General features: G+C 41.6%; 1 protein-coding gene across 1 annotated transcript in view; it reads right to left on the reverse strand.

Annotated features, from left to right (window-relative positions):
* Window positions 1–1040: 1040 nt before the first annotated feature.
* LRP12 (LDL receptor related protein 12) overlaps window positions 1041–16657 on the reverse strand; it is a 196710-nt gene continuing 181093 nt past the window's right edge. The window contains exon 7 of the mRNA XM_069220605.1: window positions 1041–7007. Within this exon, the coding sequence (XP_069076706.1) occupies window positions 6141–7007 (867 nt within the window). The 3' untranslated portion in view covers window positions 1041–6140. The remainder of the gene's footprint in view (window positions 7008–16657) is intronic.

Below are 16657 nucleotides of genomic sequence, written 5' to 3' on the forward strand. Positions count from 1 at the left end.
ACATATTTTTAGATGATCAATTAATGTATAAGTATATGTGAAACGTTTTTAATCTGAACTTTAGTCATGCACAATTTATAATTTAACCAGAATGTAAAGCTAGGAGAGATTTCTTGAGACTGAGAATCTACATGATCTTGATTGGATTCAGAGCCGCTATATGCTTGCAACACTTGAAAAATCTCTAATTCAAAGTATATATTTTTTTTTTAGAAATTACGACTCCAGTTAGTGTGAGATTAAGTGACTGCATACTGAAAACATTTTTCATTGATCTAATCGGGTTCTTTCAAAATACCATACATAAAAAATTTGTTTTTGTTTTTTGCTTTGTTTGTTTGAGTCTATTTTCCTGGAGAAGATTGTGTAATAAAAGTATACAAATTATACTGCTTGTTATGTGTTCTTATTGGGTACCCATCCTATTACAGTGGCTGTTTAGAAAATAGTGATACAATATACCATGACTAAGACGTGATTATGTTTAGATTTCTATGCTTGTGCTGTATCCTTTATATTTTATTTTAAATGTAATAAAAATAACCATATGTTTATTTTAAATGTAAATGTAATAAAAATAATGTGAAAAAGCACCTCTTCTGAATCAGGAGCCCTTATCAAAACCATTGGTTGAACAACTCTCAGTGCTTCAGAACAGGTCAATCCCAATTTCCACGTTTTGCTATGAATAACCACATGCTTGGATCTTCTAAAAAACAAACATTGAACCTGCTTCTGAGATTTGCTAGGTTGATGGTACAACAGTGTGCATACATTGTGGATGGACCTATGTGCAAAGGATGACAACATGTTTCTATATATGTCAGAGATTTTTTCTTAGATACTTTTACCAGTGTATTCCTTTGGGCTGATGCATATTACTTTTAGCTTGGAAGGTTGGAGGTGCCTAAATGTACAAGAATTAGTTTTAGAAGCCAACTATGTGCCATTAGACGGGCAACAATGAAAACAATTTTGAAAATATTACTGGAAAAACAATTGTTTGTTACCAATGCAGATTGTAAAGAAGGACCACCACATTAGAAAAAAATCATTTTAATTTAGATACATATTAAAACATTCTGGGCCAGTTCTCCTGGACAACAGAACACAAAAGAAATGTGCACAAAAGAAAACCTTAAACATGCTTTATAAAAGACAGTCATCACAGTATTTACATTGTAATAAATAGCACAGTTTACACACACACACACATTTAATTTTCAATGCAGAGTTTTTAAATTTGCTAAAACACAAGCAGAAAAAATAAACACGGGTTTTCTTCGGGTTCTGAAAGTAGAGCTCCTGTCATTTATTATTCTGGATGCCACACTTTTGAATTCAGTCTCAATGACATATATAAAAGTAGGACTATCTTATAAAAGTAGGCTTCTTTGTTATGTGTGTTTCGTTTTTCCTCATTGTGTAATTTGATTTTTTAAATGTGAACTCAGCATGAAAAATATTTTTCAAGCATTAAGCTAAAAATTGTGATGTTTTTAAATTTTAAATATAGCAAATAAATAGGGAACTTGTACAGCAAGTTCACGTGTAGCAAAGAAAGCAATAATTAAAAGAAAAAAACATGGAAACAGACACAAAATGCAATTTTAAAGAATAGCTATATGTAAAATAATAGTGCTTGGGCACTACTATAATTGGAGACATGAATACGATTTTAGTGCAAATTCTTGGGTCCTTAACGCATTACGCCTCCTGGGCTCCAGTCAGTTTCACTCAAATTGCCTACTACAGGCATTTTCCTCACAGAAATTAATAGAAAAACTATTTGGAACAGTACCTTTGAATAAAAATTTCAGATGGAAAAGATTTCAAGACATATTTTAAGAAACTACAGAAACATAAAACTTGTATGCATAGGAAAAAACAACATAGGAAATAGAAATAATTAGTTGTTCCTTTACGTACTTAGAAAATAAAATAAATGGCTTGAGTTTGGTACAACGAGTTTTGCAACAAGGGACCACGTTAACACTGAAAGGAATGGAATGGTCACTTGTGTTGTTACTACTCTATAAAAAGTTGGACTAGACTAATTAAATTTGTATATTCTTTAAATAAACATTCCCTTGTTTTTAAAACGAACTAACAATTAGATAAACTGTTACATAAATAGGACTGAAAACGGTTTTCCATTGAATCAATTTAAAAAACAGATTGGCAACGACATAAAAGGGTAACATTCAAGTAAAGCCATTGACTTTCAGCAAAAGAATAAATAAACTGGCAGTCTTTCACAGCCAAATTACAAAACTGCTTGCCGCATAAGCTCAAAATAGCTGCCCAAATGGCATGTCTTAAGAGCGCAAGTTCAAGGGGTAAGGGAGTCAAGGGTCAGTCAGGATGGGGGTGTCATAAAAGTTAAGTGTACCAAATAACAAACTGATGGATGGAATGTGCGAAATAATCTCAACCACTGGCAATCTCTTGAGCCGTATTAAATTCCAACATTTTTCATTCTTAACCCCTTTGGCCATTTTAGACAGAGACCAATCATATGTAAATCAGACTTACGGGTCTAATTACAAGTTTTACGGTTATGTATTACGTTTTAAGTATTATTATTTCCCTGCCGGGCTGGCCTGCGGACACAATGTGGCGGCATTGGTTTCAGATATCAAGGAGCGCCGAGGCCAGTGCCGCCACACTATGTGCGCCGGCAGCACACTCGGAATGTGCACTGTCTGCCATGGCACACAGTGTGCATTCTGAATGTGCTGACGGGGGGGCCTGTGGCCCACTGCATGGGCAGTGCAGAGATTAACAGTAGAATAAATCACACCTAGTCAGAAATAGATCACTGTAAACCGGGCCACATTTGAAATGTTTTGCAGCCTGCTACGCCTGGATTCATTGTAGGGAGCTACATTGTTGCCTAAAGTGTGTGTGCACTTGTAGAACGTCAGCCACTTAAGGCCAAAGTTACATAAACCAACCATCGGAAATATGTTTACAGATGGAATATCCATCTCCAAGTGACATCACAGACAACATGAGATTCACTCTCATTGCCAATTGTATCAATTTCAAACCCTCACTGAAAAACAACTGTCAAAAACTGCATTTGTTTTTGGGTGTTGTGTAGAGCACTTCGAAGTCACCTTTTGGATCACTGAGAGTGATAGCTCAAATGTTGACAAAGAGCTGGTAAAGTGACTGAGCACTCTTTAGATGGTCAGGTTAAGACCTTCAAAAAGGAGAGGAGGGGCTCTCGGTCTGGTCTGGCAGAGTGCATGCTCTGTGTATCAGTTACCCTACAAAACTATTAGTATAAAATGCTACCAGATACAGCAGTGTTGGCCATCTCCTTCTAATCATTCTCTGACATAGACACACTTACTCAGTTCCTGGACTGCTGAAGCCATCAATTGGCAAACACAGCTAAGCTGAGTGCAGAGGTTAGCTGGAGGTGACTATCTCCCCTTTCATCAATATCTATGGCTCTGCTCTGGTCTCTCTGTTCAAATACTTTCAAAATGTTCACTCATGAAGTCCAGGTTTGTGCCTCACGTGTGTCACTATTTAAGGAATATATAAAATGTAAAAAAATGGAGAAACTGTGAAAAAAGACTTTGAAACGCTGAACATTGTTACAACAATGGAGCAAAGAAAAAATAAACATGGCCAAAGTGGCTGGAGACGTTTGTAATACTACTGTGCAGATGGTGGTGCTTGTAAGAGGCAGATGAGGACACTGCGACCAGAAACTCATGTCCCTCCCTTACAACATGCGTGATACTCACCAAAAGCGGTAGCAGCACATGTCAGTAAAGTGAAGGTGCTTCACATATAATGCAAAGGGTCAGATGTCATTAAGGGATCTCCACCATGACTGGATTCATTAATGCAGGTCTTTGAGTTATGAGGAGGGTTTTTGCGTGTGGGGTAGGCATCTGTTAATCAAGAATTAGGTTGTGACTATAATCCTCTCACAGAGACCCATCAATGGTAATGGCATACGGACAATCCCATCCTGGGAGGGCCTTACTACAGTTACCTAGAGGTGAAGTACAAGTCTGTCTGGTGAACCTGCAAGTCTAGGCTTTTCATAGAATAAAACATGGCAACAGCTCTCCAACATTAAACTGCGTGAAGTACAAAAATGTTTTGTGATTCTTCAACAGATGCGTAGCATTTTGAATGTCTGTCTATTGACAACAATACTGCAGAAGGTGCACAAATACACTGCGCTGGCTGATCTAAAGTACTGCTTGTCTGCTTGCATCTCCCTACACCAAATAAGACGCCGTTTGTGTCCACGCCCTCATTAGTGAGAGCTGAACACGGAGCTGCAGGGAGTCTCCGAAACCTCGACCGGACTGCAGACAGTTTTAAGAAGTGCAGCCCTACTCTGATTCTCTGTAACACGGCCACACTTGTCTATATATAACATTCCTAATTAATGCCTAGAAATACTGTGTTTGATTTGCCTATTTCACTTTTTCATCCGTGCTGTTCTTTTCATACTGTGGTCCCTGGAACACAATAATCGTTTATAAATAAATAAAACACAAAAAACAACAGAAAAGCAACATTATTTTCTATGTAATCTACCAGCAAAGTGACAGTTTGTCCGAGTGCAAAGGCTTCTGGTTTGGTAGGACAACAGGGTAATCTGATTTAAGAGAAAGGCGAGGTATTTTACGATCGGTTAACGTTAGTGCGATTGTGCCTAACATTTACCGAAGACTATGAGTGATAACGGGTAAAATCTTTCGAATGACGGCATTTTATTCTCTGGCCGAGGGACATAGGCAGATTCTTAATGGCAGCCATCTTGCAATGGCCTGGAATGTGTTACTAAGGGAAGGAAGCAACGCTCAAAAGAACAGGTTCTCTTTATTGGCTGGTGCCAAGAATCCGTTAGTTTACCATTTGCACATTACTTTCTTATTCATATCGTAAGCATTGCCACTAAAAGATGGCCGCCACAATGGAAGCAAGGCCACTTTTTTTCAATGGTACCTTTTGTTTTTTAAATAGGAGGACCTGCACTCTAATGCTGGGCATGTGTTGGCAGTAAACGTAGATGGAGACTGCTTAACACACTAAATTAATTGTACTGCAAGCATTCTCTTTTCTTAAGCACCCTCTCACTATTACGTGCAGTCACATTTTTAACAACTGTGATTTTGGATCAACCATGTGTTGCGTTAGAAAAAAAAGGTACTAAATTAGTTAGCTGCTACCAGGAAATATTGTGTTGTGCTAACACATTATCGTCCTTTTGAAAAGAGAAGCACATTCTGAGCTATTTTGCAAATTGCTGCCTGTTTTTCTTACGGCTTGCTAATCATATTAAAAATAATCATACTTTTTTCTATCTTGAATAAAGAGGGTGCTGACAAAAACGTGTTTCCATTAACCACAGAGTCCCATTGATTCATAAAACTATCACTAAATGTAGGGCTTGGCTCAATGTTTTTCACTAACAGCAAGGTAAAACGATCCCTTCACTGAATGGGCAGCTCCCTTTAAAGTGTGACAGAATACAGCTGGGTTGATAGAAGTACATAAACACACCTCTTAAAGGCAGACACAGTCAACCTGCGAATAGCCAGTCTCGGCCTGTGAGCAGCTTCATAAAACGCTTTAATGGCTCATGGAAATGAATATTCCCTTTTTGCACGTGTAGCACTCTTTTTACCACAGTTGTGATCGAGGTTAAGTTTTCCAAAGTTCTGAAAGGTTGAATGTACTCCATCAGACTGATGACAGCCAGCATTCATCGATTTCAATGGGTGCTCCCTGTTATAACCCTTGGCCATATGAGGAATACAATCACATTTTGAATGGTGGGTAAATGATGCACTACATATAAAATGGACTGGCCAAATGAAGCTCCCAATATGCATTTCCAGAGGGCACTGTTCCCCTGAGGATTCAGAGATCCTACTGAATATATAATCATTTTCAAAAACATAATTTTCACTGCAATAGCCAGTTACTCATTATAGGAAATTGTGATTCAACTCTGACAGCAGGCAAACTTTTTCAACAAATGATCGCGTACTGGACTTGTTATCCAAGCTAAATGCAAGTTTTTGTAATCAAGTACAAATCCGGGTATTGCTACAAACTGTGTACAATTTTGCATGTTTTCCATGTTTCTTCTGTACCTAACAAAGTAACAAAGCCTCATCGTCACTAGTTTCAGATTTCTGTGTTACTTCCAAACAGGAATCTGGTATTTGGGCAGTGTGCACTATACCACAGTGCTCACAGGGACCATCCCGGTTACATTGCCTCACTCCATAGTGTGTGGCACTGTATGGTTGTCTTAATGCTTGTCCTTGTTCAGAGGGAACATCAATTAGAGGTCTTGAACAGTCACTCATATCAAACTCTGATGCTACATCAGACACAGGTATGAGCATTTCAACATCATCGTCTTCTTCTCGTCCACTTCCAGCGATATCAAGCTGTCGTAGCGGACTCTGACTCTGGGTCACAGAGCTAGACCTACCCAGAGTAAAGCGTACCCAACGTAATCCTTGAGTCATACGACTTAGGGCACTTGTGAGCTGATGGCGTGTAGGACTCACTGCAGCAGGTTCCACACTTGGAATTTCCCTCCCAATCTCAGCAGTTCCATTGCTTGAATTCTGAAGTAAAGAACTTCCACATGCTCCAATTGGTGCTTCGATTGCAGACACAAGGGGAACTTTAGGAGGAAGTGGGGTCGCTGCGCCACCAACGGCTCCCGCAGCATCTCTTCTCTCATTTTCGTTATCGGTGTCATCCGATTCAACCGAAAAGAGACCACGATGGGCATGGTTCCTTTCTGGCTCTCTGCTGGTACCCTGACCAGCAACCACATCATCTCCATCTGAGGACACCAATGCAAGAGATCCTGACTGGCGAGATCTTGCAAAATTAAAAATCCGATTCCAAATGTTACTTGATCTGCCAGCAATTGGCAGCCGTATAGAGGTAAATCCAAGTTGAGAGCGCACTGCAAGCCGCAAGTTCTCCAAAACCGAAGCCTGGGGATAAAAAACACAGAAAAAGTAGCAGAAGCTTAGTATGAGTTTTGTAAGCGTGTTATCAAATTGAAAATGAAAAGCCTGGCATATTAGGAGAAACAAGATCAGAAAAACAAAAACAGACAATTTCAGCAAATATTCTGATCGAACAAATATATGAATTACAAACAGGAAAACAAGGACAGTCCCACATTAGAGTCTGCTTGAGCTCTATTTTATTCAATAAACACGGAATAGGAAGAAATGATGCACTGCACATGTGGAAAAAGTTACAAATTCTAAACTTTTTTCCAACACTTTTTTTTTTAAGATGCTGTGCTGTAATCACAAATTATCTCTAAATTTAAGGTCTAAAATATTTAACTCATCGCAGCATGAAATGTTCACAACGCAGAGCGCCCGATGATGTATTTCTTTTTAACGTTTATTGAATAGCATTCACATACTCATAAGGAAAGTTTACAATGCGACACGTTTCTACATTTACTGACGTTTTTAATGCGTAAAATAAAGTGACAGCATAATGAAAATCTCTTTAAGTATAAATGGTTTGGTTGCCGCAGCATAGTCACCATGTCTGGCTTGGAGGGGAGGAATAGGATACTGGTTGCATGCCGTTGTGCTGGACTCACACCCTCCCTTCAAGGCAGCACCAGCTGGGATTCCTTAACAGCATGCAGGCTTTAGCCCTTCCGAGTTATTATGCACATGGTCGCACTATGAGAGGAGTGCCAGAAAAAGAGGAGATTTAAACTCATCAAATGAGAAATCAAAACTGGGGATATGCCTCAAGCACCTACTAACCTTGGTTCAGGTTGGGTAGGCTATCTGGGAACAATAGCCCATGGGCACCAGGGCAAATACTTAGAGGCACTCTTGGTGGTAAGGGTAAGACTCCACTAGTCTAAGGTCTCGCTCCCCAAATAATTTGCCTGATTTTTCATGGCGCTGGTGCTCTACTGCTACCAGGGAAGTGATAAACTGTATCTCAATCTGTCTTTCCATGGTCGACCAGGCAAAAACCTGTACGCGGCTTCCCAGGGAAGCCAAATTGGGGCCTTTGCACGATCTGGTTCAGTAGAGGAACAATTCCCCAACTGCAGATAAACAGATTTCCAAGGGCATTGTCTTCCCAGATTACCCCAATCCACCTGCCTCTGGCTCAAACTTCATAGAGATCAAGCATCAAAGCTCAGGGGATTTTTACTCTTGAATTTCATTCCACAGAGAAGCTGAAATCCCCTACAACGCCTGGAAATACCAAAACATGAGGATACCGGGTTAATAAATTAACAACCCATAAGAGGCTCCCAATGCACCAGATAAATAAATAATCATCTGCCCTGGCGTATCTCTCAGGACCCGAGGGTTTGTGTTTCACAAAAGTATTGAAGATTTCAATGAGTGCGGCGCTTCACTGAGCCAGTCACTACCAAAAACATTATCTTCGTGATAACACTGAACAAGGCTTCATTTTGGCTTTTTCTCATTTACCAGGCTTCACCAACCCACACATATGAAGGTGACCGTTGTTATTTGAATAATTCTGGGTATCGTGGATGGTAAGACATCTGGTGTTAACAGTGGATTTCTGCAGGTTTTCAGGTGTAAATTCTAAGAAATTGTGAATATTTGTGTAATAAACTAACGTGTAGAGTGGCATTATAGGTAGGAAAATCTTCTGCAACAAACACAAGAAATATCTTGCTGGATTTCCTGAGTGGTTGACATAAACAAACACCTGGTGTTATTAGGTTTGCGTGCCATTAAGCTTGCAACCAAAACCTGCAGATTCATCAAACGGTTCAAAACTGTGTGACCTAAGTGTGCTCATCCTACTCTTTGCAGCCCGGACCCATTTGCTTTTGGCTCTCTCAGGATGCACCCCTCTCATCCATCCTTTTTTATTTTCCGCCATCACCTATTGGCACATCTAATCCCTTCCGGCCTACCGGCACCTGATGGAATTCCAATGAAACAGGTTTATAAGACTCAATTCTGTCTGATGGACATCTTCAACCAAAGATAGCAACCAGGGCTGAATCTCAACTCCTTTATTTTTGGAAGACATATTTAGTGATGGAGACTTAGCCAGGCTACATTGGAGCACATCCAACTCCAGGACCAGTGGTAACAATGTTCCTGTTTATTCACATGTCTTCCTGGTGAATGACATTACTGCTTTTGCATATATTTGTTTTTAATCTGAAACTCATTATGAAAACTTACTGTTAAAAGTGTAATATTTTAAGAGGATATGCAACATAACATGACTGCTGTTTCGGCCTTTTCCTACCTTGAAAACTATTATCAAACAATAGGTTTGATATCGATTCTACTGCAAACAGTGGGGGATGCAGATTTTTATCAAATCCCTTCTCAGGGCTAGAATTTAACAGGATTTAAATTTTTCATGTATAATTTTACATTTTATAAAATAACTTTTTTGTACGGGACATTCCACAAATCACACACCACTGTCACTCTTGCCTCACTGGTGCTCTTAGTTCACATGCATACCCATCAAAAATGCAAAGCTATGTTTCTCAATGCATTAAGTCGCCACTTTTCGCCTTGAAAACCATAACATAAACAAAACATGGCTCAGTGTTTTGTTTAGCAATAATTTTGTTAGCTTTGGTTAAGGAAAATGACAAAAATCATTTCTTGCCAACGATTCTTCTCAAATTCAAGGTTTTTAGATATTGCCAGTTTGTGAAAGAAAGGCCTGCCACATTTCCCTGGACAGAAAATAAAACACAATCTGCGACCCTGATCCGTTATTGACTCCGGAAGCTGCATATATCTCACATGCTATGAAAATGCATGTTTTCCTAAGTGGAAAAGTCAAACGAAGGTAGTGATACAATTGTGTAACACAACACACATAGAAACATGTTATAGGTACCGAAGTTTTCCACAATATTATTTATATTTTATTTTTAACGTGTTGTTCCTTTACTGAGACTTGTAAGCAGGGACGTTTTGGTCAAATAATAGAAAAACCCTCCATGAATTCTTAATTTTGCTTGAGTTTGAGGCACAGCCATGTAAAAGTCTTAAACAAAGAAGACAAACTGACCAACATTTACAAATCAGATGTTATAACATATTTTCAACGTCAGCTGTTTTGGAACGTCTAAAGAATGTTAAGTCAAAAAACTGAATATAAAAATAAACCTTTTTGCGGAATTAAATGACACTTTTTGATTTTAAAAAACGCAACATGTTTAGTAGTTTGTGTTTTAAAATGTATAAACAAATGTGTTCATACAAGACTGAAAACATGAATGATGAACAATTAGGGCTGTTTACTCCCATGAATGAAGTGCATTTAGTTCATTTCATTTTTGCTTTATGTCAGAGTATGAATACATAACATAAAGGTATTAATTTTAGTTTAGATAGTTTATAAAAACCGGAAGTAAACTTTATAATCAAAAGTTAAAATATTTTCTTTACTCTGACTAACTAAAAAATAAAAATACCTTCATGGGGCATTAATAAAGTATTCATCTTTGTGAGGGTAAACGAAGCACATTTAATCTAGTTGAATTAAAAAATAAAAGTTCTGAAGTTCTGAATGAAAAATGCCCAAATCGAAAAAAAAGGTTTCGACAATTAATGTGTTAACCCTGGAACCTTGCTACGTGGCATAAGCAGAGGTGGTCAAAGAGGAAGTAATAGAAAATGTCCATCAGCCGTTACAAACGTTCAAAACGGTACCTGAAAAGTTGAAAAATCGTCAACACAAAAAAGATAGTAGGTCATCGAGTAAACCTAAAACTGCGGAGATGGAGATGTTGTGATATAACTAAGCGGGATTCTGAATTGATACCTCTTCCTCAAACAGCTTGGGCTGGCAGTGTTTCCACGCTGATAGGCAGTTCTGGGCCACACTATTATGTGGACGCCCTCATTTTGTAGTTTTCACCTGCTGTCGACAGAGGACCCCACAACACAGTATAACATTCGCAAGATATGCAGTCTATCTAAGGTTTACTATGCAAAATGCAATGTAACAAGCACGAAGTGCATATATTGTAACTGCTGTGAACCATCTATCACGCATTCGACTGTAGCCTGCACGAATTACCGGTGCAAAGTCATATAAGGAAGAACAGACTGCAAGCAGTATGACAGATTCGCACGAAGTTTCACCTGACAAAAGCTTCAAACGTAATACTGCTTTTTAACAGTTCATAAGAGACGACCCAAGGCTACTTTACAGCTGAAGAACGTTGTTACCTATGCTAAAGGCAAGCGCATCAACGCCTTCTGTACAAAGCAGCGCTTTGTTTTTAAAATTAAAATCATCAGTGACATCTGGTGGCTGAAACAGGATACGAAGTCCAGATCAAAATAATGATTGTACGAATCTAAAACGTTTATATGTAATGCTAGACATCTCTTCATCAACAAGCTCTGTATTATTCAGCAACAGCAGTAAAGCTGATCATGGTATGAATATAACAAACTGTTTCTGAAAGGGTTATCGGTTCTTACCTACTGGATGAGTCCACATAATCATTCAATATTTCGAGTAATTATTGAACTAATTACTTACTCTTTCTGGTAGAATCTAGCTAGCTGCAGTTTCCTCCCCTTTTGAATATTTCCAAGGCATCAAATCGGATTCTGAAACTTTTCAGCAGTACATCCTTGCACTGGAAGGTGGCGGCGTGCGACTCAGCTCTAACACCACTCCACTCTCGAAATAATGTGCGGGGCCTATGTAGGCACTGATGCCAGTTGTTTTCAAGACTCTCTGCACCCCAGATGCAGAGCCCCAAAAGCAAAGGAAGTCCTGCAGGACCGAGCGGGCACAATGCCCCACCCATTGAACCTGACCATCCAATGCTTCATGAATGTATGGAGGGGGGCCCACATAGCAGACTGGCAAATGTCTAGGACAGGGATTCCGCTTGCGAATACAGTGGTAGCAGGCCTGGACTCTGGTAGAATGAGCATGCAGTCATTCTGAAGGATGCTTTTTGGTCATTTTGCAGCAGATGTTAATGCAGACCACAATGCAGCAGGAGATGTTTCTCTTTTGCACTGCTTTGCCTTTTTTCACCCCAGAGAACCCCCACAAAGGGCTGATCATCCACCTGGTGGTCTTTGGTACGATCTATGCAGAAGAGCAGCGCTCCCTTGGGGTCATGCAATGGATTCCCCCCTCCTCCTTAGAAGGATGAGGCAGAGCACAGAATGCCAGTAGTGTGATGGCTCGACCAACATGGAACCTTTGGCAGAAAGGAGGCCCGCGTTCGCAGAACGTTTGTCTGGGAAGAAGGTAGCGTACGGTGGACTGACAAAACGCATGAAGCTCACTCACATGCTGTGCAGGGGTGATGGTAATGATGGACAATGTCTTAATGGTAAGGAGCCAGGAAGGACAGCTGTGAAGCAGTTCAAATGGAGTGCACATAAGATATGTAAGAACCAGATGAAGGTTCCATTGGAGAATTACAAAAGGAGAAGGCAGAAATACGTCTTGTAGCCATTTCAAAAATCGAAATACAATCAGTGACTTAAATAATGGTGACTGATATGACAACCGTTAGGGGGATGAAAGATAACCCTTAACCCTACCCGAAGCAAAACCTTGCAGGCAGGAGACAGACCAAACGACAACGTTGGCAACTTGGCTTAGAAGAGATCAATCTGATGTGTACCATCCAAACCACAAATTTGTCCAACGATAGGCATATACAGTTTTTGTCAAGGGATACCTGTGGCAGCCAAGCTGACATCAACCACTTCCAGAGGAAGGTCAAAGGTGTTCAGCTGTCGTAACTCAATCTCCAAGCATGAAGGAGGGGATTGCGAAGGCCCAGGTGCAGAACCCTGCCCTGCTGCTGCGACAACAGGTCCACCTGGAGGGGCAGCCTGATTGGAGGATGTAAGTACTGGATACCATACTCTGAGTGCCCAATCCAGAGCTCCTTGGATGACTGGGGCTTGGTTTGTCCTGATTTTCCAAAGAACTCTGGGCAGGAGTGTTATTGGTGGAAAGGCATTCAAGAGTCCTGTGTTCCACTCGAGGCAGAATGTGTCTCAGAGTGAGAGACGCCTTGGAAACTCCAATGCGCAGAAATGTTGACATTGCACGTTCTTGGCGATGGTGAATAGATGGAACCAAGGCTCTTTTCATTTGCGGAAGAGACATTATGCCACCTCCAGGTGTAACTGACATTCATGATCCGGTAGACATAGACAGCTGAGCTTGTCCGCCCTGGCATGCAATAATTCGGCCAGGTGCTTTAACACCAGGAAAATTCTTTGGCTGTCCAGTCATTTCCAGAGGCGCAAGGCCTCCTGGCACAGGGTCTGTGTCCCAAACCCTACCTGCTTGTTGCAATACCACAGAGCAGTGGCATTGTCCGTGGCACCGATCTCAAGAAGACTGATGAACCAGGGCTCTGATGGAGACCAGAGGCCTTGGATTTCCACCTCTCCCAGATAGCCGCCCCAACCCAGAAGTGATTTATTAGTCACCACTGTCAGTTCTGGGTGGGGACGGGAGAGGGGCCTGCCGCTGACTCAACTGCGGTCTAGCAATCCCCACTGCAGATCTTTTGCAATTTCCTCCAAAACCTGAGGGGTTCCCTTGATGTTGGGCCAACTTGGAATTTGGACCCCACTGCAAAGTCCACATATGCCCCTTGCCGGGCTTGACTAGGAGTGTGCAGGAGGCCATGAGTCCCAGAAGCCTCACAGTCAGTCTCACCAAAATCCAAGATCAAGGCTGAAAGATCAGAATAATAGACTGAATGTCCTGGACACCCTTTCCCAGGGTAAAGGTATGAAACCCAACTGCCTCCAGAATAGTTCTAATGACAGAGAGCATCTGAGAAAGAGTCAGGTAAGACTTCAACATGTTGAATGTGAACCTCAAAAATGACAGGATGTTCATAAAATCTTGAGATGGTCGACGCATGCATGGGGTGAGGCCACCTTCAACAAGCCAGACGTTTAGGTAGGGGAAGACCGAAACCCCGACCTCAGGAGGTGTGCTGCCACCACCTTCACCTTCGTGAACACCTGAGGTGCGTTGGTGAGACCAAACGAAAACACAGTGAACTGGAAAAGCTCCTATGCCACCACGAACTGCGGGTAGCGCTGATGAGCCGGCAGGACAGGTATATGAAACCAGGTGTCCTGCAGGTCCAACACGACCATACAGCCTCCAGGGTCGAGGGCAAAGGAGACCTGGGCTAGGATGAGCATTCTGAATTTCTTTTTCCAGCGGAAGGCATTGAGAGGGCACTGGTCTACAAGAGGTTCAAGACCTCGGAGATAATAGACTGACTGAAATGTTGACCTTGACTGCAGGAGTGTTGTGAACCTTGGCCTCTACTATGAAACCGCTGGGTTCCCTGTGGGCGCAGGATAGGCTGGCGGTAAGAGACACCTCCACCAAACTCATGAACGAAACAATGCCACTGCTGTGGCCGTTGAGGTGGGGCAGAAAGGCCCAAAGAGTGAATAGTAGCCCTCTTCTTAAAAGGTACATGAGTGGAATCAGCTTTACCCTCGAACAGGTGAATCACATCAAGGAGCATGTCTATCAGGGAGGACTGGACATTGTTGGAGAACAGAGTTCTTTGCGCCCATGCCATGCACAGCTTTTTTATCAAGATGCCATACACACTCATCAATGATATAACATGTGGAGTAATTAGCTGTACATGGCGAAGGCGCGAGTTATAGTTACCTTAGGGTGCGAGTTATAGTTACTTAAAAGAACTCTAACTATAACTGCTAAATTTCTATAGTTTTGTACAAGTAAATTCAGAACCTAACTATAACGTCCCTGTAACGTTTGTCTTTTTCAGTGAACTTCTATGATTATTTAATGTAAAGCAATTTTAATTACTACACGTTAGTCCAAACCCTGCCGCACCATCGGTCGTGCAAGGCAGGGGTTGGTCACAAGGCCTGGCCTGCAGCCAGGCCTTGCAGCAAAGCCCTTATAACCACCCAACCCCATGCCACACACGTCCTTTGGCTCCAGCGCAGGGTGGCCACAGGGCCCGTCTCTGTCAGTGGATCTGAATGGGTGTGTGAGTCTGAGTAGGTGTGACGGAGTTCATAAGTGGACGCATGATTCCCTGAGTGCATGTATGAGTGAATGAATTAGTGTATGAATCAGTCTGTGTTTTTTCTTTAAAATTTTTCCATATTTGCAAATAAGTCATGAAAATTTGAGAATATCGCGCAAGGTGAAGCAAAATTACTTTAAACCTATAATTTGCACCTACATCCCTGGGGTCAGAAAACCTTCACACTCCTTATGCCGCTTTCAATTTGGATTTTCACCTCCGGGGATATGTATATACATCTTTATCTTACACACTGGTGGGCTGCACTGTGTTGTTATAGTTAGGTGAGCATCTGCACAGGAAATGCCCTTTTTTGTTTTGCTAAACACGCTGCTGTTGTCAGACGAATCTTCTCTTTTTTGCCTAGTTTGTGCGTGGAAAGTTTTGGGGTGATACGTCAAGCGAGGGCTGAGAAAAAGGAGGCGGTTCCAAAATGCAAAATCTCCATGCATTTTCCATAGTCTTTTTTTAAGAAGCACTACTTCAAAACTGCTCAATAGAAATATCCAAATTTGGCAGGAAATTAGATATTGGTCCTGAAAATATGTTTTTTGTGATTTGGTGTAAATCCGTTCAGTAGTTTTTCAGATATTAAGCTCCAAAAATAATGTATATCTGGAAGATTGGGTTCAAAGGACTCTCGCGAGAGCCCCTCATACCTATTTTTTTTTTTTTTTTAAATAGAGCCATCTGATTGGCCCAGGGTTTTGTTTCCACCCTTAGGCCATTTTGCTCCAGCAGGAACAGGTGCTGATTGGCTGCCAGCAACATAAAGAAAAATATATATAGTGCCAGGGGAGGTATATCCTACCGTCTAGCCCTTGTGGCAGGGTTCCAGACCCTCACCAGGGGCCTTAAAAAGTTGGGTAAAGTTTTTGCCCCAATCCTGTGGGACTTCTGGTGGATCACAGGGGAAAGAAAAAAAGAAAATGGTGGTCGGCCATGTTTTTTTCAATATTTAGGGAGGGGGTGTGAGTGGCTCCATCCCTCCCTGAGCCGATTTGGGCTCTGGAGACCCCATTCCTACAGGCCAACCTATAAAAATAAAAAAAATAAAAAAAGAAAAGGAAAGAAGAGGAAAGAAAAGAAAAAAGGGGAAAGGTGTGCAACCTACTTCTCCAAACCTGTGGCGGCCCCGGGGTCCCCCATCCCCTAAGTCCAAACAATGAGTAGAGAGGAGAAGGCACACAGCCCCCCTCCCTGGGGCTTACAAGGCCCAAGGACCCAGCATCATCTCTTTAACTGTGTCCCAGGAAGCTCACATCCAGGACATAGTGGTTTCCCCTGCCCGCAGGACTGTGGATAGGGAAAGAAGTGTGTTCCTACCCTGTGAAAGCTTTGAAAATGTTCCCGCCGGAGGGAGCACACTTATGTTTCTCTGCCTGTGCACTCGTAGGCAGGGAAACTGTGACTGCTTCTGGCCGTCGGGAGCACGCAGAAGTAACTGCTCCTGGGAGGCGGGAGCAATGCTAGATCCAGTGCAGGACCTGGCTGGGGCCGTTGGGGCCTCAAGGCTTCCCTGAGGCACCCAACTTCATTTTT

Source organism: Pleurodeles waltl, chromosome 2_2 (assembly GCF_031143425.1).
Source record: "Pleurodeles waltl isolate 20211129_DDA chromosome 2_2, aPleWal1.hap1.20221129, whole genome shotgun sequence".
Taxonomy (NCBI): Eukaryota; Metazoa; Chordata; class Amphibia; order Caudata; family Salamandridae; genus Pleurodeles; species Pleurodeles waltl.